At 52.6% G+C, this 22,925-nt stretch overlaps 4 protein-coding genes across 4 annotated transcripts; 1 reads left to right on the top strand and 3 right to left on the bottom strand.

The window, feature by feature from the left end:
- Window positions 1-280: 280 nt before the first annotated feature.
- Window positions 281-1,180, bottom strand: EsH8_VI_000082 (uncharacterized protein; the record flags this gene model as incomplete). The annotated part of the gene is made up of 2 exons (XM_083271335.1): window positions 281-382; window positions 488-1,180. The coding sequence occupies 2 exons, from the start codon at window positions 1,178-1,180 to the stop codon at window positions 281-283; spliced, it is 795 nt and encodes a 264-aa protein (XP_083126509.1).
- A 3,547-nt stretch (window positions 1,181-4,727) lies between these two features.
- On the top strand, window positions 4,728-6,295 carry EsH8_VI_000083 (uncharacterized protein; the record flags this gene model as incomplete). Its single annotated transcript, XM_083271336.1, has 4 exons — window positions 4,728-4,807; window positions 4,881-5,033; window positions 5,111-5,255; window positions 5,324-6,295. 4 exons carry the CDS (start codon window positions 4,728-4,730, stop codon window positions 6,293-6,295), a joined length of 1,350 nt encoding a protein of 449 aa, XP_083126510.1.
- Window positions 6,296-7,079: 784 nt separating this feature from the next.
- EsH8_VI_000084 (uncharacterized protein) lies at window positions 7,080-7,494 on the bottom strand (the record flags this gene model as incomplete). Its single annotated transcript, XM_083271337.1, has 2 exons — window positions 7,080-7,141; window positions 7,188-7,494. The coding sequence occupies 2 exons, from the start codon at window positions 7,492-7,494 to the stop codon at window positions 7,080-7,082; spliced, it is 369 nt and encodes a 122-aa protein (XP_083126511.1).
- Window positions 7,495-19,558: 12,064 nt separating this feature from the next.
- Window positions 19,559-20,032, bottom strand: EsH8_VI_000085 (uncharacterized protein; the record flags this gene model as incomplete). Its single annotated transcript, XM_083271338.1, has 1 exon — window positions 19,559-20,032. One exon carries the CDS (start codon window positions 20,030-20,032, stop codon window positions 19,559-19,561), a length of 474 nt encoding a protein of 157 aa, XP_083126512.1.
- Window positions 20,033-22,925: the final 2,893 nt, after the last annotated feature.

Here is a 22,925-nt window from a genome sequence, read left to right on the forward strand (position 1 = left end):
GTCCTGAGGGGAGTTCTGATTGTGTGGCTGGGATGAGGTCCCCGTAGTCAAGATATAATATAGAAAAAAGCCTGCCCGATGCACCATTAAACCCAAACAAAAAAACAAAAGACTTGTGCCGTCATCTCGTAAAACCCAAACGCTGATATCCACGCCAGTTGATCTTCTGCTCTTGATCTTCCGTCTTCCCTGGCATCTCTTTCGCCAGCCGTCGCATCTTTTTCTCTACAATGCCCTGTTTGATACAGAGGCTTCTCGGATCTGTATCATCAATCGCTCGCTATTGCGCTTCCTTCTCCTTTCCCTTCTCGTTTGTTGCCGTGTCATCTTCTTGATACAGGCCGTGCTCGTCAATGTACTTGATGACCTCCGCCGGAATAAGCTGTGTATGTTAGCGACTGCGTCCTTGAAAAGTGACAGCCAAGGAGTGGGAGGGTGGGGAAAAGGGGCGGTGGACATCGGAAGCAGTAGAGAGGGGGAAACCTACGTAATCAATGCTCATATTTCTCCTCAGCAACAAGCGAATCTTGGTGCTCGACACGTCGTTGGGGACGACCTGCGGGATGTAGTAGATCTGGTCTTCGTACTCCTTGAGGTTTCCAAGGGCCTCGTCGATATTTACGCCGGCCCTCTCCAGCACAAATGCGCCAAAGTCGCCGAGGATGTGGCGCAGGTCGGGGGGCGACCAGACGCCGGGCTGGCTCATGGTGTTGATCAGGTCGGCGCCGGCCAGAACGGCAATGCGCACCCGCTTGCCGTTGCAGCCGCCGCGCTTGACGTTGATCTCGTACTCAAAGTGGTCGAGCACGACGGCAGTGGGCACGTAGGCCGTCTGCTCGGCCTCCCAGGGGTCGACCATCAGGAACCTCGACGTCTGCTCCGCGGCGATCTCGCACATGCGGCGGCGGTGGCAGGCGGGCGCCAGGCCGCGCTTCTTGTAGGCGTCAGAGACGGGACTGAGGTAGGAGCCGATCAACTCGAAGTTTGTGTTGTAGCGGACGTAGTCGGCGGCCATGACGGCCATGCGCAGGTGGAGGAAGGTGATGGGGCTGTAGGAGCCTGGGGCGACGAGGACGAGGGGGTCTCGGTCGGGTTCGGACTGCTGCAGACGGAGCCGGTGCTCCGGGAAGGAGTAGCCGGGAGGCGTCATGGCCTCGATCGTCTCGGGAGTGGCCGCCATTTCGGGCAGAGTTCGAATGTTGCGTGGCGTGCAGAGACGCCGGAGGTGAGGGGTCGAAGAGCGGTACGCGGGCGACGACAAGTGCCGGAAACCAGCTCTCATCAACTTCCTTCTACTGGTCCTCGAAGTATTCCTATGGGAATACCAGAAAGCAATCGGAGGCGGAGAGACGGAGGTGGCGAGAAGGACAGGACGCAATCGTTGTCACGCCGGAAGGAGGTTCGGAGGATGTGAGGGGGACGGGAGGCTAAGGGAGTAGGTTTGGGTTGGTGTCGGGAGAGCGGATATCGGTCGGTCGGTGCCTGGGCGACGGGGAATGACGGGATCTGTCTGTGAATCTGGGAGGGCGGGATGCGTCAGCCTCGTGTTTGCGCCATCGACGTCATGCGACAAAGTGTAGGGGCAGTCGTGGGCGACGAAGCGTACCTTTTTTTATTTTGTTTCGTTGATGATTCGGAGATGGGGAAGTAAATTGCTTCTTGGGACGGCAAATGGGTGTTTCGCAGTCGTTGAGGGTTGGGGGATTGCGTGACTAAGGTTAAGAATGACACTGAGACTCTGGGGGTAAAATATCTCGTTTGGTCTAACCCAGTCCCATTGGTGAGGGGTGGATCTGGCGGCGTTGCGGCGGCGGGCATCGTTTGGCGCGCTCCCAGGTCTTCGCATCGAGGGGTTGGTGGGGCTGGCGATGGGTTAGTCAGCGATAATCCGCCGCGGGATAGCCTCTGATTGGGGGGGCTGTTGTCGGCTGCATCGGAGAAAAACCGGGTCAATGGCGGAATTGCAGTTCCAGGCCCCGGCGGCATCTCCGATCGCCGTCTTCGCTCTCTAGGCTACCTGGGCAGGACAGGCCATCGGAAAGCAGAGTCGTTTTGTTTGTCAATTAGTTGCATAGTTGCATAGTTGCAGTGTCAGTTGGCTGACACCGGGCCTAAGGCAGGTTGAAAAACTCAATGCTTTCCTGACACGCTATTGGCGCAGAGCGCTGGAAACTAGTCCTTGTCATCACCAAAAGCCACTGCTTTGTTCCCCTGCCCCCTCTACCCTTGGGAGCATTCTAGGTACTAGGAAGACAGGAGCGAATACCAAAAAGGCCTAGTAGCAGAATACAAGTGGTTGGAGAAATCTAGGAAAATGCAGAAAAGAAACCGGGCGGCACTCTCTGAGAAGTCTTTGGGTCACCTGCGTGGCCGATTCCGAGTGCAGACGATGCGATGCTGGCGGCGCCTAAGTGCCGAGGTGAGGGGTATGGCGATATGCGGCCGGCAAACGCCGATATTACCGGGCGACTTTGACAGTGATTGATTCCTCCTGGCCGCAAGACCTGTAATCTGCTTCTCGGAGTGCAAGAGGCGTGAGTCAGTAGGCATTGAAGCAGCAAGAAGTCGGAATGTGCTAATTACAGCTTCAACACAAGGCCTGTCTCAACATTGTTTGGTTTCTTCAATGCTCAGACACGGGCGATAAGATGCGCTGCTATTCTCGTCCTTGGCGAACACCAATTCTTGCCGTCACAGCTTGCCGCAAGTCTTTCCCGCCTTTGCGTATTGAGCCAACCCTTCAACAGTTGCCGTTCCTCAGTGCCAGCCAGAAACCCACCATCATATGCATGATCCCTACAGCTCTGCTGGTTTATTCGTGAGAGCGGAGGCGCACTGGCCCTCCAGGGCCCTGGAGTTGACTGCCGAAGAAACTTGATTCGTCATGGCGCAACTGTGAGTGCCCGGAAAGTCTCACTGAAACCCTCGTCCACGGGCGGGCGGCATGGCATGGTCAACCAGGCGGAAACCTTTGAGGCCTCTCGGCCACGTGACCGGCCCAACGGCGCGTGACCCAGGCGGCGCAGAAAAAAGGAAGAAAAAAAAAGAAAAGAAAAAAAGGTTTGCGTTCCCTCACATCGCTCCCCCTGCTGCACCTCCGACATCGCCCCTCTCACTTGGGAACTGGTTAGCGCTCCATTCCCCAGCTGCAGTTTCACTCGCATGGGCTAACAAGGTCCCCAAGCTCCTCGGCATGATTGCCCCGTTCCTCCAAGCTCGAACTCGGCGAGAAAGAAGACGGGTTGCCGGATTTCATCCAGTCCCCTTGCCGCCGTGGCTCGTTCAACCCAGCCACAAGGCCAGGTTGATTCTGCTCTCGCTGCCACTGCCACTGCCACTTTCATCACCCAATGTTGGCCACTCGCCACACAGCATCTCAAGTGAGGTCGGATGGCAGGTAAACCCACCCCAACGCTCAACTTCGCTGAGAGCATCTGTATGGTATTGGGACGTTACTGGATGGTGTTGCGTTTTGCTCTGCACTGTCACGTGACATGAATTTTTGCGATTGCCGCAACGGCTTCGTTTTCGATGCAATGACTGAATCACAGCGATGGGCTTAACTATCTATGATTAAATAATCGATCGAGACGCAACCCGCCGCTCAATCTGCTCTTTGCCAGCCTTCGGTATCTTCATATCCCCGTTTCGAGGCCGATGTGCATCGCGAGTGTCGCATCGCGCCCGCCCACGTCGAGCAACATTCAACCATGCACCTTGAAAAAAACACTATCGACTTGGACGTTTGACAGGTGGGAAGTTTGCCGACCGACAGCTGCGCAGGCAGGGACCCGTCATTAACTCTAATACTGTATCCGTACGAGTGCCGTAGTAGGAAGCTGGCCCTCGAGCAGCATGCCGTGTTGGGTTTTCCTGTCCCCCCTAGCTCGTATATGACCCCATGTCGCCATGTCACCCCCCAAACAACTCTCCGGCCACCATCATCAACTTGAAAACCGCCAAACCTCCGCCGCCCGCCTGTACCCCCGGCCCCGAGTGGCCCCGTCGCCGCCCCTTCAATATCACCCAAACCGCACAAACCGCAGGGGTTCCCCACACATCATGTCCGTTTCGGGCAACACCTCTCATCCATCCCCCGAGCCTCTGTCTGAGAGAACACAATCCATTTCCCACCAATCGCTCTGTCATCTCTCCGGATCTGGTGAACTCGTTGCCCAAACAGGGAGGCTCTGGATGCACGTAGTTGGGGCGGTGGTTCCATCGATGACATCGACAATACAATGATTGAGGGAATGCGAGAAAATGGTGCAATAGTGCAGTGCAACATGCCTGTCCGAACAACAGGCCCCCGGTCTAACATGCCCGAATGAGCAACCGCCGTAACGCCCCCGATCCCACGGCGCCAGCCAGCCAGCCAGCCGGCCCATGTGCTGGCCTGCCGCTGCCCCTTCCAATTCCCGTTGCTGTCAGGGCCAGATGGTTCCCGCCTGCCCCTGAGCCACACCACCACCGCCCACCATACACACACACACATCCTTCCCGGTGGATCATCACCGCGAAGCAACCCGTCGCCAGTGTGACATGGCAGCACCTACAAAACTGAACCCGGGACCCATCTCCCACGGGTTTTGGGATCTCGCCTGCTTTGCTCTGCTACGCGTGCCGTTCCGTGTCTCCCCTTTACCTTACCTTTCACCTTTAGTTCCTGGCTCCTTGCCCCTCCTCTTCGGTTTCAACTGTCTGGTACATTGTTTGTTTCGTTCACCATGAAGGCTTCCGCTACTCTGTTGGCTGCCGCCGCCCTCCTTTGCCAGGGCGCGGCCGCGCTCCCTTGCAAGGACCCTTCGTAAGTGCGACCTCGAAACATCAGATCGGATGACTAGAAGAAAACACTGGGCATGCTAACCAGGGGCAAACAGGGCGTCATGTGGTGCCGCCGGCTGGACCGGCGCCACCGCCGTCAAGGTTGCCCGTGCCGACGCCGCTCCCTCCGCCTTCCCCGGCGCTGAGGGCTTCGGCCGCAACGCCGTTGGCGGCCGGACCGGCACGGTCTACAAGGTCACCAACTTGAAGTAAGTGGCCCTACCTCCACCCGGGACCGTCTCGGTTCCTTTGTCCGGCATCTTTGTGCTCACGTGTTACTCCCCAGCGACTCCGGTACTGGCTCCCTCCGTGATGCCGTCTCCCAGGCCAACCGCATCGTCGTCTTCGACGTCGGCGGCGTCATCAAGATCGACGCCCGCATTGTCGTGTCCAAGAACGTGTACATCGCCGGCCAGACCGCGCCCGGAGGTGTAAGTGACTTCCAACATCCCCCCTCCCTCCCTCTACCGCCAGGCCTCCACTGACAGAGCGAACCTAGGGCATCACCGTCTACGGCAACGGCTTCTCCTGGTCCAACGCCAACGACGCCATCGTCCGCTACATCCGCATCCGCATGGGCAAGTCCGGCGACAGTGGCAAGGACGCCGTCACCATCGCCGACGGCAAGAACATGATCTTCGACCACGTCTCCGTCTCCTGGGGCCGCGACGAGACCTTCTCCATCTCGGGCGACGTCTCCAACGTCACCATCGCCGACTCCATCATCGCCCAGGGCCTCGAGACCCACTCCTGCGGCGGCCTCATGCAGACCGACGGCGGCGTCTCCCTCTTCCGCAACCTCTACATCGACAACAAGACCCGCAACCCCAAGGTCAAGGGCGTCAACGACTTCCAGAACAACGTCGTCTACAACTGGGGCGGCGGCGGCGGCTACATCGCCGGCGACTCCACGGGCGCCAGCTACGCCAACATCGTCAACAACTACTTCATCTCCGGCCCCTCCACCTCCGTCACCGCCTTCACCCGCGGCAACGAGAACTTCCGCGGCTACGTCAAGGACAACTTCTACGACTCCAACCGCGACGGCGTCCTCAACGGCGCCGCCCTCTGCGTCTCGACCACCTGCTACTCCAACATGGCCATCCAGACCGCCGCCTACGCCTATCCGGCCCCGGCCAAGTCCCTGACCGCCGCCGAGGCCGTGACCCACGTCTCCGCAAAGGTCGGCGCCTCCATCGCCCGCGACGCCGTCGACACCGCCCTGGTCAAGGAGCTCGCCTCGTACGGAAAGTCCGGCAAGCTCATCTCCGACGAGTCCTCCATGGGCGGCGCCGGCGACATCGCGGCCGGCACGGCCCTGAAGGACACGGACGGCGACGGCATCCCTGACGCGTGGGAGTCGGCCAACGGCCTCAACCCCAACGACGCCTCGGACGGCATGAAGATCGGCGCTGGCGGATACGCGAACCTCGAGATCTACGTCAACTCTCTCGCCCCGGCCGTCTACTAATTGGCGTCCGTCCGATGGTTTCCGTTGTGGTGTGGTGATTGTGGGTGGTAGTGACGAACGGCATGCGTGCAAATCACGGAGCATGCGGAGGATTGGAGATAAAAGGGACCACATATTGATGGCGAACGAACCCCTTGGCTGTATATAGCACGCACTCTCACATTTTTCTTGTGTATACTGTCCATCGTCGGTCTTGCGACGAGGTACATATTTATTCTTCTACTTCTTCTCAATGGACATATCCATTAATATTCCTCGTCTTTGCAGTCCTTGTCTTCCACCCACTGTCATCTTCGTCCGGACATCCCGCCCCTTCAAACACTGCCCCAGCAAGTGTCTTTTGAGACACTGATCAAACTCAATTTCAACGTCCGTCGTAGAAAGCTGGACGGTTGTGCAAAAATATTTATTTGGCACTGCCATTACTAGGTTGAAATGTTTATCGCTGACATTGCTAGGTCTCTTGGAAAATACATGGACCGCGCTCGTGACCGACCGCCGCGGATCCGTATGATATACAAGGCCCAAAACCCCACAACAACATATGAACACTTTGGCCCCTCCCCTTCCCCCCTCTCAAAATCATCGCGCTGAAATGGTCACCAGACCACTGAAACATTAAGTATATCGACATCCTGAGTCAACACCAACCACAAGCAAACTGTTTCTTGGAAGACAGGCCATCTCGATATCAAACAGTATAAGACCACGTGATCAATGGATCATACACTAACACTGAACGATCCTCGCATTGTACGGACGTTCCCGACTCCCACTGGTGCCGTTAGTTCAAACTCGCTTGTTTGATCGCTGCGAGGCGCTTTGGTATGACCATAACGACTAGACCTGAATTGGTCTTCTTGGTCAACTCGAAGTACTTCAATCCTCATACCGGCACTTTTGTTGTCGTTACCGCAACCGAAGAGGCGGATTCGATGGCGGCCTTGCATGTCCTTCCATTCTTCTTTGAATACCGTCCAGCTGGTCATGAAGAAAATGACGGCATTCCAGACACCCTGAAGCGGAAGTACCGTGGCGCTCGCGACATTCAGACCGAAGCTGACCTCATGTGGCTTGATGAGATTGAACACTCGGTTGATCGAGCTTGGCGTCCATGTCACCAGCACGGAGATGGCGAAGATGAAACTGGTCCGGAGGTATGCAAGCTTGATGGGATCCAAACGCTGTAGCCTGGCCATGAACTTGGCTCTAACGGATCTGAATCGCTTAAAGATAGACCGGCGCGCTTTCGGTGGCAGAGGACTGGAGGTACATGTGGTTTCGAAGCGTGGAACCGGGGACCCGTCCTCCTCACTCGTACGCCATGACCGCTGGTGTCGAGGCTGCGGGCCGACCGCCCCTTTTGTTATGGCCGCCGGGGGTGTTTGTGGCGTCCAAGGTCTTGGGGACGTCGTGGTGATTTGCACCTCTGTTACCGCAGTACCATAGAAATCGGTGCGGCCCCTAAGGTTCTGACGAGTGTCAACGAGAGGACAGTCATCTCGGATTTCTGCGTGTGACAGGCAAGATACCTTTTCAGCAGAATCCCGATCATCCGAGAAAGACATGTCGTTGTCTATTGCGGGGTTGCTAAAAGTAAGATTATGTAGTTGATTACGGTGGTGGAATACGTGGTAACCGACGGCGAAATAAATAGCAGTCGAGCCAAAGATGCAGCACCAAATGGGTATGTAGTATGTGTAAATACGGAGAGCGCTCCATTTTGCCCCTATCCAACACCATATCTGCAACCATGTCAGCATTTGGATTCTACATGATTCCATTTTTGTTTCTCTCGGCTGGAATGGGATACACACTGTTGCGTCGCCGTATATATGGTCGTCAGGTCCGTCAGGGCGGACCAAGAGACAGACAAGGGCGGGAACCAAGGGTAGACCGAAGCAGGCGACGCAGTAAACCCAAAGGTATTGCCGAAAAGAGGAAGGGGTTGCACCTGCAAAGAAGACGAGGAAAACGTTGATAGCCATGGCGAAAGACCACCAAGAGTCGGATTGCATGAACCTGTCAAATGAGAGTATTAGTACCGGCTAATAGCAAATGCGAAGTCGAAAAGTGACGAACATTTCGAGGAGGAATGCTTGGGTTTGGCACAACGGGGAAGTCTCGCCAACCCGGATGCCGTCGTAGCCTATGGCACAAGCTATGCTCGCACCAACATTGGCGATTGAAGCAAAGACAATGAAGAGGTTCGGAACACTTCGGAGGCGCTTGAATGCCCAATACGTGACGAATATCAAGCTGACACCGACTAACGACAAGGAAGCTCCGATTCTTTCGAGGGTAATGACGATGTCGACTTGCTGCAGGGTGAGAGCGCTCGAGGTTGCCCTCGTGGCAGTTGCCGATTGTTCGAGACTGTCCATGGCCGTGTATGCAAATCAATCGGCCTCTCTCGTCACCGTGCTTCAACGAGGCCCGGAGGTGAACCGTGAATGGAGGCGACTACTCGACCGAGAGTCTCTGGAGAATGAGGTCAGTGTCCAACATGTTTCAACACCGAGCGTTGAAGCCCCTGACGAAGAAAGAGCTGCAAGCATACTTGGCTTCAGAGCTGAAATGCAAGCCGGAGGCAGCAAGACTCGGCTGGGTTGATGTATGCCCGATAGGCCCGAAAGGCGAACCGTGGAGTCTGTTTGGGACAGATGGCGGACGTGGTACAGTCGGACAATGTGGGACAAACGATATCCGAATACTCAGGTTGAATCCGCGATAAGAGAAGCAAGGAGTGGGGGCATTGATCAAGAAGGCGGGACAAGTCTCGAATACCCAAAGACCAGAGCAAGACGTTGTGTTGCTGGACGGTGGCTCTGTGCGACGAGCTGGTGGCCTTTGCAACCCGGGGGAAACCGAGGAATTGAGGCGGGACGGATCTTTGGAGCGTATCCAGGGGAAGCGAGGAACAAAAGGCGAGGAGCGAACAGCAGGCCGGATGAAGTATTAATCTCAGGCCGCCCAGGCTGGTAGCCACAGTTTATCGAGAAGCTGCATGTCACTGTTGGAACGGAGGGAGCGGCAACGCAAGGAGAGGTTACACAGAGAAGAATGTGCGCCGATGATGTTGACTGGGAGGGTTCGGCGTTGAGAGAAGGTACGGACAATGTCGAGAAGGGGAGGCCGAGAGGAGGCAGGAGTGCGGCGAGGGCGATCCGATTCAAGACTGGCGCAACGTCTTTCCTCAAATCGGAAGTGGCGGCAGTTTGAAAATGGCTTGGATGAGGTCGTAGAAACGAGGGAAAATGCCCAGGGTGTAGAGCGTGTTGAGGTTCTAGAAGGAGAAGGCGGGCCAAAAGTGCAGACAGGGGAGCAGGAGGAGGAGGGGCGGGGGGGAAGGTGGCTGCCAAGAGATGAAGTCAAAACAGAGCACTGTGGAGAGGAGAAGGCACGGCGGAGGTGAGAGCATTGGGTGTAGGAGGGAACAGGGAACTACGAACCAATTTTCAGGTAGGAGACTTTGGCAGGATGCAATGCAAGACAAGCGAGCACATGGTGTGATGGGTTGGTTCAAGCCTCAGACCCGGGGAAAGAAAGGCGTTGGTAGTCGACAAGAAGTTCACGAAAGGGGTAAGGGAGGTGCGTAGGATGAAATGCGGAAGTCTCAAATGGGATTGAGAACATGAGGATGGCACGGGAAAGCGGCGAGCAAACACAAGACGTCCAAGGCGCATCAGAGAAGAGTCAAGACAAGGCCAAGAAGGCCAAGTAAAGCACCTCGGCTTGGACATAAGCGCCGCACTGTAAGGCAGGGCGAGGAGAGGCAGAAAACGTATATGCATATTTCCGCATTCGCATCTGCAGGTCGATCGACGCAAGGCTCCTCTGGATAGGACTTTGCTGGGTCAATCTGGGCGACTCGATGCATCCAGATAGACATGGCTAGGGCAAATGAAGTCGCGGGCGAGATGGGGGGATGGCTGTGACACCGAAACCTGGATACTATGCGGCATACGAAGGAGGGGGATGGAACCAACATGTCCGAGTCTGAGATGGAGGAGGAGGGTGAAAGCTGGTGAGAAGTAGAGTGCCAGTGCCTCATCGCCTGGTCAGACTGTGAGTGAGATGCATCGTCATAGGTAAGCAACCACATGCAGTTGAGGCAAGGCATCTTAGTCATGGCGGGCATGTCTTGCACATCCGGCTGCCTGCCTTGGCTGAGCCATCCTACTCTCCCCACCTGCCTGATGGTTTTCCAAGGTAGTCACCCGTCTCTCTTCTTTCCACATATTACAGATTGAATTGAGGGCAAAAGGCAGGAGGATTATGGCGGGAAGGAGTGGGGGAAAGGGTGCGATGGGAAGGAGGGAGCGTCGCACAGGAGCAATAATCGCGTAAGGCGCGTTTGACTGGCCTCATCGCCTACTTCCTTCCCGCCTTCCATCTCCTGCCTCCTTCCCCTCTCCCTCATATTCTCGCTTTTTCATTCATTATGCCTCAGGTACCCAAAACTAGACGATGCGGCCGAACATATTCGACCGACTTGCAGCCTTGGCCCGATATGGATGCCTCAGCTTGCCTTCTTGCTAACCTACCCTGACCGCTGTTTTCGAGCCAGAAACTGTGATTTTCTAGAGCCGCTGAATCATTCATCATGCTCCTTTCCATCTTGCACCCACCCTCTCAAGCAGCCTGCCGCTTTTGTCGGCCGTATAGAACATGCAGCACTGAACGAGTCGTCAACGAACCCCGGTGTCTCAACGGCGAAATGGATGGATTCGAGCCGCTGTTGTTGATCGACTGCCGCCGATGATCGAGATGCAAAGCATCGTCAAAGAAAGAGACCAGTGGAGACCAGGAGGATCATCTCCGCATCTTCGTCCCGCCTTGCCAGCTGGTTCCAAAACTTCGGTTCTGTCACCTTTCCACTTCAAGTCCTGTCTGAAGCAAAGGCCAGCCAGGATTGCGAACAAAGGCTCCCATTTTGGCAGATACAACCGTGGTGACGCATCTAAGGCTGCATGTATTGTTTAATCTGGCCTCGCACTGTCTGTTTCTCCTCACAGATGGGCCCCGGGCTTGGTCAAGGTGTGTATGGGGTTTCCGGGGTGGAAGATAGCATGGGGGCTACCTCGTGTAATGCCGGCGATCTGGAAAACGGCGACCGACAAACAGTATTCTCCTCACATATGCTAATGAAAAAAAGAGGCTTGCAGCATGGGGGAGGTGCAGATGGGGGACTGCGGCGCAGCTGTAGAGGCAAACAACTTATCTCCCTCCCACACCCATACAGCTTAGACTGTAAGATGCACACTGCGCCGTCGTTTGCATGCGCTAGTTGCGCTCGCCATGGCCTCTACCAATCAAACATCGACGAACACCTCTTCATATTTCTCCACGTCAAGCCGATGCACCCCCTCCCCTAGCTACATGACAGCTCGCCATACGAAGACTCATAACAACTCTATCAAAGCTTCGAAAGGGTCGTCAAAAACGCAAAGAGTCAACCCTAATTTCATCTTCGCCGTTGTGCTCAAGCACTCACCCAACCTTCCCTTGTTCTCCTCGTGTCGGAAAAGAGCCAATTTTAGAGAATCTTGGGCTGTGTGCAAACACCAGTAGCGATCCAATCGTCGGATCAGCCCCAATCCCTCGCAAATGCATGCAGCCTGACTGCATCCGGACACTTTGGCCAATGGTTGACGACGAGGACGGCAGCATGGGCGCGCATAGGGCCATGGTATGGAGGCAAGCAAACCAAGACCGTGCCGCATTGGAAAAGACGCACGAGGCGATGTATGATGGTGTCCAAGTCTCGGCGCCGTAGACAAATACCAAAATCAAAATCGGTCTAAACCTGCAATCGAGGTCGAGATCGAGGTTGAGATCGAGGCCGAGATCGATGTGAGATGGCATGTATGTTGGAGCAAGTGATGGGGTCATTTCTGACAACAAATGTTTGCTTTAGCTTCCGGATTCGACATCTTCCTTAATTATCTCGACGATCCCCTGCATTCGAGGTAATCCGCACTGTTGTCCTTAGTGGTTGTTCCTGAACTGCGCTCACCCAACAACTACCCCAATGTCCTGGAGCAAGGTATCCATAGGCTGGGATTGGAAGTCAGGCCATTTCATCATCTCTACCTCCAGGCCACAATGTGGCGCCTGCATCCTGAAGTTTGCTGTCAGAAAAAAATAATACGCGCCCAATGTCCGATAGCCTGTCTCTCTGGCCACCCATCTAGCTGTTCCCATTCCAGCCCATCGTGTGACTGACTGTTCTCCTGCTTTCGTATTAATTGTTTGCCTTCCTTAATGCAGCCAGTCAGCCCGTCCAAAGAAACATGGCAAACCCCAGACCCAACATTCACCGCCAAATTCGCCCCCGTACCCCTGGATTCTGCTGTGATCGTCCATCGGCCTTTGACTTCAACTGCAGACATAGATCGAATTCTCGCCGTATTCAGACTTGGCGCGCCACTGCTCACAGACCACGTGAGCCCAGAACCTCCCTACAACACTTCGCATAACCGGGAGTATTGAACTGTGGCTAGCTACAGAATAAGAGGTTCTGCGAAAAAGACAAAAACTTGAAACCCAAAACAGGCACCGCTTGCGAGTAGGTTCCACAATCAAAATGTTTCAATTAAAGAGATGTAGCTGAATTGGATATTTTGCTTTCCGTCGGAGAATAACGCCATTGGAAAAGACATATGGTAAAAATAAGCATGGATGCTGGAAGGAAATAGAGGGAGCTGGCGCGGTGAGGAATTGTCCACGCAAACTGATAGCAATCTGCGTTTGTCAATCTTCCATATTTTGTGTTCAGTTACCTGGTTAGGCCATAATTTGATGCTGATGATACCCCGCGGGCAATCGAAGGCTTCTGTTCTCGGGACGTCGTGTATGCCGCCATTTTAACCCTCAATGCCGCACACTCCTTGCTAATGCTATTGCCCCTGAACAATTTTTACAAGCCCGCGGCTTCCACCCCCAAGCCAAATCCAGATTCTGTAGCCAACTTGAGCATCTGTTCTGCTACCCACTTTCCATTACGAGGACCTGCGAAATATGACGTTCGGACCAATACCATTGGCCAAAACATCGTCATGGTGCGGTACGCGAACCCCTCGTCGGGCGCCTGTTTGCCCTCCAATCCAAAGACAACTCGAATGTCCTCGAGAACATCGTCTACCACTGAAACTCCGTCAGACCATGTCGGCATGGGTCCGAGATCAGGGCCGACTTTCCAACCATCATTCTTCAAGATGCTTCGTAGCTCAATGATTCTCTCCAACACATATACCCGGAGACAACGATAATGACTCCTTGCAATCGCGACCGATGCTTCGCAGGACAGGGAAAATAGCCCGTTAAAAACCTTTTGCTGTTGATCAAAGCATGTTGAAGTGCCCAGAAAGCTGAGCAGAGTCACTGCAGCTTCAAGGTCATTGCTCAGCTTGATGCTGCTCTGGATCAGGGCTATCAAATCTTCCTGCGGGCCTTCGTCCAACTTTGACGTGTTACTTTGGACCTGGGTTTTGAAGTCGAATGCTCTCTTGAAATCAACCACCCGGCGTATCAGAGGCTCAAGGATGGGGCCCTTGCACCAGGGAGTCTCCATGTCTTCCAGAACCGACCAAAGGGGCGTCAGGTGTTCCCGTTGTATGAACATTTCCATCAGCTAGTCCCAGGGCATTAGTTGTTAATTTCTTTTGTGCCTTTCCTTAAATTCGAGACAAGAGACTCACCGCCGCGTGACAAAAGAACATGAAGCAGCTTTTGTCCACTTCATTTGTCAAGCCCTGCTCCGCGCGAAACCTGAACAGCTCCAGGCCTCCAGCACCATGTGGGAAAACGTTCTGCTCCAAGTCGATCGTTTTGGGGCCACGTTTACCATTAATGACCTAGTGGTTTCAGCAGCCGTGCAGATTTGTTCGGGGATATCACACATGCTGCTTATCCCGGCACTTGAGTACATGAGGACAGTCACAGCTTACCTCAAACATCCCAAAGAGAAACAGCGTCACCAGATTGGAATCATCCCTTACACCGACCGGGTCCTGCAGAGCCCGATTCAGAGTCGCGATTGCTCTGCAATAATAACGTCTAGCTTCCAGCATAAGCCCAGGTTGGCGCAATGACCGGGCAGCACTGGCGAGCGCCACTGCGTGGGTAGCATGTCGCGTATGGCTGGAATCGGAGAGGTTGGTGGTGTAGTACGCAGGGAGTCTCTTAAAGATCATGGCGCTCGAATGTGAAGCGTAGTTCGAGTGGAAGTGGTTTACCGTCATTAACTCGGGGCCGATATAAATGGTTTTCGGCAGAATTATCTCGGGTTCCGCGTCTGCCTCCTGCGCGGCACGAGGTGGTGGTTTTCGTCCATAGATGACCGGCCCTGACACGATTTCTTCTTTCGGATTGTTGCTCTTCGTAGACACCTTGCGACGATGAAGCTTCCACTTTGAGGTCCAAGATGCGGGATAGCTTGCGGCTTTTCTTGGATGAGACCCAGAAGCAAATACTTTTCGCTGCTTGTAGGCATCGCGCTGGTAGTCGCACATTAACATCAGCTGATGAGGAATCAAGGCTACCAATTGTCTTGTACCTTGATGCGCTTCTCTTCGACGCGCAAATGGCTCTGTGTTTGTGTGGCCAGCGTGGCCATGGCGATTAAGTCTTGACAATACTGTTGTGGTGTAGACTCGAAATTCGAGCGGGTTCGCACGAGGTGTTGACAAAAACAGACCAACTACTTGGACAAGAAGAAGATACCAGAGCGAGCTATGTATGCTATGTAAATGAGCTAGAGAAGCTCCCCGCGATAAATGTAGGAACTTGGAGAATGTCTCATCCGGTTGATCCAGGCTGGGATCCTAACGATACGACGGCATTTTCCGCGCAGTTAAGGTCCAGACACAAGGAACAGGGAGCTCAGCGGATGTAGTAAGTAGCTTTTGACAGAAGATCTCGACAACCACGCATCAAAGCTTAAGCCAATGGGTCCGTCCGCTGGCGACCGAGCGTGAGACGTCACTTTGACCCTTCCCCAAGCCGCGCGAACTCTAAATGCAAGGCACGTCGTACCGCGTTCCTCGAGGACGCCATATGTCTTACTCGCAACGTGGCTGTCAAACAAACTCAGGGATTTTGCATGGCTTTTGTTGGTTGTTGTGATCCAACCTTAAGCTGGCTATATCCAGGGGTCTGGGTATGACCCAGCAGTACGGCGCGCAGAGGACTTCGGAAATTCCGTCTCTGCATTGCCGGCCGCCCGTGAAGTGCACCGTGAGTCTAATGGCCGCAATTAGTCGAGCTTGTGATCGGAAACTTAAAGCTCAGACTCGAACATGAGGCTTAAGTTGCATGGGCAACACCATGACCCTGTCGATCAGGTCGGGGTTTAGTCTGTTGAATAATCATCCCGGGGCTCATACCCCACCTCGTTTCCCACTCCTTCGGGTTCGTGCTCTTGAACTGCATCGTGCTTCAGATTATAGGAGGAGCTATTACATTTCATTGTTGTAGTGCTGATTATTTGTAAGCCTTGACGTGCCAAGGTATACGTCTACCGAGACTATTCTGCTTCGTAGGACGTGCACCTAAGGCGATTTAGGTTAATCTCGAACAGACGGACACAAGGTGTTAAGGGCAGCCACCCGTTTCTTTTGAGAGGATGCTACTTCCATGATCACTGAACTACACTAAGTCAAAGAAACTTGACCATGACACGGTCGAAGTTTACAATTGCTGGTGCAGCACTAGTATGTCGACGCGCCGCTAGCTTCATGATGTTTCCCCCTCAAAATCGAGATCTCGCTTTCTACCTTACTCAAGGAACCAAGGATACGGCGCATAGGTTTACCATTTTCTCTTGATGCCTGGGTCTCGTCGATACATACTTCGTGTCGCCGGATTCCCTTCGGTCACCAAATCTCACAGAGCTTATGGATGGTACGTGGGACCATTACAACTGACGTCGAAGACCCCCGCCTCCCCTCCCTTCTTTCTGTAGCTATGGTGGGGGTGTCCTTGCATATAATGAGGGGAAGAAGAAATGGGAGCTTGGATCCGTCGCCGAGCCCGTCGTCGAGCGCTTCCAATACCCCCTTGCGCTGTTCTCTCCGAGCAAATCGTATACAGACAGTCACCCGAAGCTTCCCCAAGCTTCCCCAACCTTGGTTAATTGATTTCTAAGGGAGCTTGGATCAACCAGGTGAACGGAGAAAAGGGACAATTCATTCAACGACGGCATTCGGGCCAAGATTCACCGCGTCGGTTTCGTCGGCTGCTACGACTCGTATGCGACGGACCGGACGGCAGCTGTCTTGCGATGTAACCCCGTTGCACTGCGGCATCACTCGGCCATCTGCATCACCGCCGGCACGATGCCGTTGGTTCGTCCGGCATCTTTCCGATCCATCCCCTGTTTTTTGTTGCGGCACCTATAGACGGTGTTGCATTGCGTACCGGCGTGCCTGCGGTTGTTCGATGAAATCTGGCCAGTCTGCAGTGCCATAGAAGTCTCGATGGCCAACTTCCCCACAGCCAACTCTATCGCACGCAGCCCACACCCTTCCCCAAATCCTCTCTTCTCCGCCGGCTACTGCCGCCCATCGGCATTATGACTTCTGGCCGAACCTATGAAACAAGTCAATGCTGTGGCCACAGTAGCGGACTTTATTGTGCAAAACCCCGATCAGCCCAATCAACCTAACGACTTCGACTGGGCCAGCCAAAAAAGCATTGGTGGGGTCCCATGACTTAACTTGCGAACTTAATCAGCTTTCCTTGAGGCAGGAACATGCATCATTTCTTTAAGGTTACTGTAAACAAGGCCGAACTAGTAGTCCCTGACTGCCCGGCCCGGTACGTCCGTCCCACACTCTAGCACGTAACATGCCGCCGTCACTATCGCTGTCGTTGCCGCCGGCAGTAGTTGGACCAAGGAAACGAAATTTTATCATCGGCGGGCAATACGTCGACCCTGACAAACGACCTCTGTATATGCTCATTAAACCACTCCGCTCTCAACTTGGAGAAATCAATGTCCCTTGCCTTCCATCACCACGGTCTCATCAAGCTCCCCTTCAGCCAGATGGTAACAATTAGTTACCCCGTACCTATCGCCTCGGGCTCTACCTTCAGGCGCGGGCACTTTAGACTTCCCGAATACGCCTTCACCGATCCCTCTCTTGCCGGCCCAGGCGGTGCGTCGAGTCGTCACGCCCCAGTACTGCGCAAATGTGACGGGCTTCGTTAGGTTGCCATGTGCGCCAAATGTGCTATGTTCCCTGTAATTACGGATACGCGGCTCTGTAAAAGTTCTGGCTGGGGTGTTCGATTTGATTCAGCACCGCGGCGTCATCGGCAGCGGGGATGTTGAAGCCAGCCGAAGTCGTGTTCGCAGATGATACCGGGAAATCCGGGAGAGATGTGTACGCCGACGAATGCATTGACTAGAGTAGACACAAATGTTTGAATATGGTGCCATGTACAATCACATCTGGTATTGTCGCATCGTTACCGCATCCCTTTTTGAACATCCAGGTTCTCCATAGTGAACTTTACGTCCTCGACAGCGCTCTAGGTACTTGCGATGCTCCACAATTTCCGGATCGGCTGATATCTTCAGGCCGGGGCCGAGTGGATACGCCGACCGTGGGCTGTGGGGCTAAGGATTTGCCTGCAACGGTTGACGGAAATGACGCGCAGGTTCCGGGGAGGAGAAAGCGGCACTGCAAACTCCAGATTCTACTCGTGCACTCCATATGGTAAGCCTGCGGCGAGAGGGACTGAGAAAAGGAGGCTAGAGGGTGGCCAGTGTCTGGGTAAAAGTAAACAACACATTTGTTCTGTACTAGAAACAAGGCGGATTCAGCGGAGAGGCACCAGCAGCCTTGGGGGTGGGGGGTGTATTCGACAAGATTCTGGGCGCAGGGCGTCGGGTTGAGGAATTGTTGGTGTGACGCAGGCAAAATCATCAATCGGTGGAATCGGAGGTAGATAGTTCTCGCTACCAGCTGCGTCCCGAAGAGGAAGTTTCAAGTCTCAACTATCACCCGCCCTGCGGCTGCGGCGCACTCCGCCGTTTTCTCGATAGGGTTCCCGGCAGTGCCGAGATTTTAATTGCCAGGCTTACACACAGCGGCTGCCTGGGCCTTTCCTTTTCCTTGACACCGTTTCTGGAGATCTGTCTGACGTGAGACTCCATGTATTCGGTTGCCTAGAATCCTTCGACTACAAAGTTTCACTATGTTTTACCGGCGTGAATAAGACATATTTTGTGGCTGCGCAAACGTATAGGGGTTTTGGTCGCTGCAGCGAACTCCATGGCGTTAGGAACTGAGCTTTCGGTACATAAGCTAAGTGAAACATGATTCAACTGGTTGAAAATGAAAGAGTAATATCAGATTCTAATAAAACTGTTTCTCTCTTCGAAATACAAAACCGCGAAGCCTAAAACTCGGAGCCAATGAGAAATGTCAAACTGTAAAAATAAGACTAAAAAGAGGATATGTGTTGGTGTTGGAACCACAGGTTATCCGTACGGGAAGTAAGTAGAAGGAAAACCGAAAAGATATTAAACAGCTTCGCCAGGTATTCATAAAGATATCGAGAGTTGCATCCATCCGTCCGACGGAACTGCCGATTGTAACGCGACATATTTCCCTCTTCTCCTATACCGGATAAGATGTTTCTTTGAGACAGACATAGATCTTTCGGAAAGTACAGGACTAATGGGTCAAATGCAGCAATAACCCATTGTCGGGGATACAAGACGGGTCATTTCGTTGCAATATTTAGCCCAGTCGGCCTGAGGAACTCGATGATGTCGAAGGATTCAATGATACTGAAAGATGACCGGAAAGTATAGATTTGTTCCGGAACCCCGAAACATTATCTTCATGTCTAGTTAACATCTTTAATTAAAACTGATGCTTGTGATTTGATTGCCATCTAGAGTATAAGACTTGCCTCGATTTTTTCCTGTATTTGTTTTGAATAACTATGTACAACGTCAGTGTAAAAACTCGAACTCTCATATCTGGGTTCTTTATCATCACATCCATGTGTTGATTCTCACAACTGCTCAGGTGGCTTGGAAGTATTCCACACAGGTATTTTTAATATCGGTGATGTCTACATTAACGACAGAAATTGGTGAATAATTCTATCACCAGCAAGACCTGAAGCTACAGAAAGTAACTATTCCGCAAATAACACTTGAGGTGGCTGGAAGTCAGATTTGATGATTTCGACTCATCTCGCAGGGCGGGGAGATTCAGCACACCGAGAAGATAAAGGTGCCTAGCAGCTGCATCCACACGCCTTGCAACCGCCCTCACCACACTCGGCACCTTGGGTATCCTTGCAGTCATCCTTTCCAGAGCAGGTTCTCCAGTCCCCCCAGCCACCATTCCAGGCGGTCCAACACCACCGACCATTGTCTCCACAGACCTTGTAGCAGTAACCCTTGGAACATCCATACGGGTCACCGTACCAGCAGGCTTGAAGCTCCTCCCGGGGGTTCAGCAGGTCGTCCAGGTCGCGTTTGGCATCGCTCTCGCTGAGGCCCTGGGGCTCAGGACGGGGGTTGGGCCCCAGCGGGTGCTCTTTACAGGTACGGATCCCAGTGGTGTTGATTCCCTTCGCCAGGGCAACGTCGGTGTACGCCATGACACCGAGGTCACCGCACTCTTCGGCAGCGCTGGGAGCAACTCCGGCGAAGACGTGAGCGGCCTGAAAGGCGAAGACAAAAATGCCGAAGGTAGTGGACTTCATGTTGCTTTCTGCAATCTTTGTTACCAAGATTCGCAAAGTGCTTTAGTAACACTGTTCTTACCCGTGGTCTGTAGATGGAAGAGTCGTTTGAAAATTGGTATGTTTGTTGAGAAGATGCTTTGACTTCGTGTTATATAAGGAATCAAGTTGAAAGTGTTTGATGGTGGTTGTTTTCCCGGTGTCCTAAGTTGAGGCAATGGACGGTGTTTATAATCGAATCTTCTGCTGTGCATAATCAGCCGAGAAGCCACAGATGCTTCCCCTCTCTTGAAATAAATGGAAAACATGCAATGCATGGCTCTCAGAGATTCTCAAAACTGAATACTAGCATTGAAACTCATCGAAAAGTATAGGATACAACTAGATGGCCAAGTAATTAGTGGTTGATCTGTCTGAGCCAAGGCACTCCGACTACGACTCCACCCGCCTAGTTCTTACCAAGGATGGATATGACTCAGCTTGATGTATCCTGTTGATATTCCCTTGGATCAGCAGTGTGCCAAGAAGAAATTATTCGCCCAAAACTCGAAAACCATGTGGGCATTCTGGGGAGGGAAATGCTGCGAGGCCTTGCACGACCAGGACGTTATGAGCAAGAGCAAAAGCCCAGTACAATAGTCTCTCGGATACAAGTTCAAGTTTGAAAAGCAAAGGCAACGTGTGATTATCTGTAAAATTTTATCACGGCGAAGCTTGAAAGCGCCTTGATTATTTGCGCAGCCTTTGGAATGCATAGTTACACTAGGTGGAAATAGGGAAGTGGGATTTCATTTGCCGTCATGGACTTGACGACACCTTCAACGAAACGTGTCATCAAGTCACACTGAGAAAATGTAACTATACATTTAATCTAACCTTTTTAAATGATAATAATTCAAAGCTAGTAAGTAATATTGGTAGACGGCGCTCATTTGCCAGAATGGAGCCAACAGATCGACTTTGCCACGAGTAGTGGGCACCGATTTCCTTCAGCTCCCAAGATCAGATTCACGAGCTTCGTTATTGATTACTTACGAGATTCACCAAATCATAGAATGATTAAGAACCGTTGTACCTATCATGTCTTACAGAAAGACTCGGGTTGTAAATTTAGGCAACATCCAGGCATGGGGTGTCAGACGCTCCAGGTTGCATGGCTAACTATATGAGCGATGCATATATACTACGTTCTTCCTATAATGGAATGGCCTTCTTCAGGCATAGTTGTCAACGTAGCTGAACTAAGAGGAATCGCAGGAATGAGCCAAAATCAAGCCACGGGCGATCCAAAGGAAAGGTAGTTGGTCGGAATAGGTTTGAATGCACCTCCTCCACGAACAATGATGGATAATAAGAGACGAGGTAGGTAAAGTATACCAAGTACATCGTATGATTAGTCCCAGGTGTGTCTTTAAGCAGTTGCACCGAAGAACAGTGCTTATCATATACTATTGCAGACAAAGCACGAGACTTGCATTTACTGTTTGTAGACTAGCTTATATATGTGGATCTGTCTCTGTACGAGGATAGTCAGCAACGCTGTGGGCAATGAATATCGGTAACAATCTACAAATGATGGGACGATCGGAACAGCCTGGTCATTTTGACGGGGTTATGCGCAACATCCAGCGACCGCCGATCAATCGGCGTGCGGCAAAGCCAATTCTTTAAATACTCACATGCTCAATCTCGTATCCTGCCATCACCACTAAACACTCCAGATAATCTGTGCGGCGACAGCCACTTCTTCTCCCAGTCATAGGCTGCTAACTTACAGCCTTTAAATTTCATGCATTTCATCGAATTGCTTCATCTGATTTCGTTTCGTGTTTATCGGATGTAAAGCCGCCACACTGGACCACAGATTCAATGTCTAAGGCTGTAGAGCAATTGCAACTAGTCACTATGCCCAACCAATGAGACTGCTAAGCCCCAACTCTCTCAAGCATTCAATTTAGTTTGGCATCTCATTCAAATCGAATGATTGATTGGAAGCTACTAGTTATAATAGAGGCCTTGGCAAATTAGGCCATGCAAACTCACGCCTGAGACGTTGAAGAGCAATCCGACTGGTCAAGCTTCCACATAATTATGGGCAAGACACCCAGAATAAATGCTGCATGCTGTGAGATTAATAATCGAAGTGCGGCTCCATTACAAGTCTCCAACTTTGAGTGCGCGAGCATTCAGGCATCGCATCTACCCCAACACCCAAATTGTTTTGCTCCGACTAGCCTCTCAATTTCCTTACCACGCTTGTTGTCGACCAGTATTGAAGGGTCCGCGAGCTCATTATTGGCCAATTCAGCCATGGTAGGAAGGATCTCCGGTAAAGATGGGCGCCCTCGCTCCATTTCCATCATCTCTCCGTTGTTTAGGGATTGTTACACCGCCAGTGAAAGGCGGAGCTTTGGCCGAGTTCTTAACACGACTGACAAATCCCAGTGCCCCATCTGTCGAACCCGGACTTTGTCATGATTAGTCGCTGACGTAGGGAAACGGGAAATTTATCACTCACGGTGATTGGCCAGGAGCGCAATAAGCGCCGCCGAGCGACATGGCAGTAACAAAAATAGAGAATTTCATTGTGTGAAGGTACAGTGTTTGTTTGGAGAGAGAGAGTGGATGGGCAATTTCAAGGCTAAAGCACTGAGTAAAGCGCATCGAGGAATTATATTTATATGCCTCTCGCTGTTGTTCCCTCTTTGGCTTTTGTGGAGCACCATGTCAATTTGTTGGCAGATTTAGTTAAGGTTCACGACAATGTTTCTGGCGTTTGGAAAACACGACTCGTGCAGTCATGCTGATACTGCCCTTTCGGTTTGTCCGAGTCCAATGTTGGCGAAGTGTTCTTGTTTCGCATGGTTGTTAATTATAGAACTAGAATCGGGATGAATGCAGAGTTTCAACGCTA

The sequence above is a fragment of the Colletotrichum jinshuiense genome, chromosome 6, assembly GCF_051148585.1.
Source record: "Colletotrichum jinshuiense chromosome 6, complete sequence".
Taxonomy (NCBI): Eukaryota; Fungi; Ascomycota; class Sordariomycetes; order Glomerellales; family Glomerellaceae; genus Colletotrichum; species Colletotrichum jinshuiense.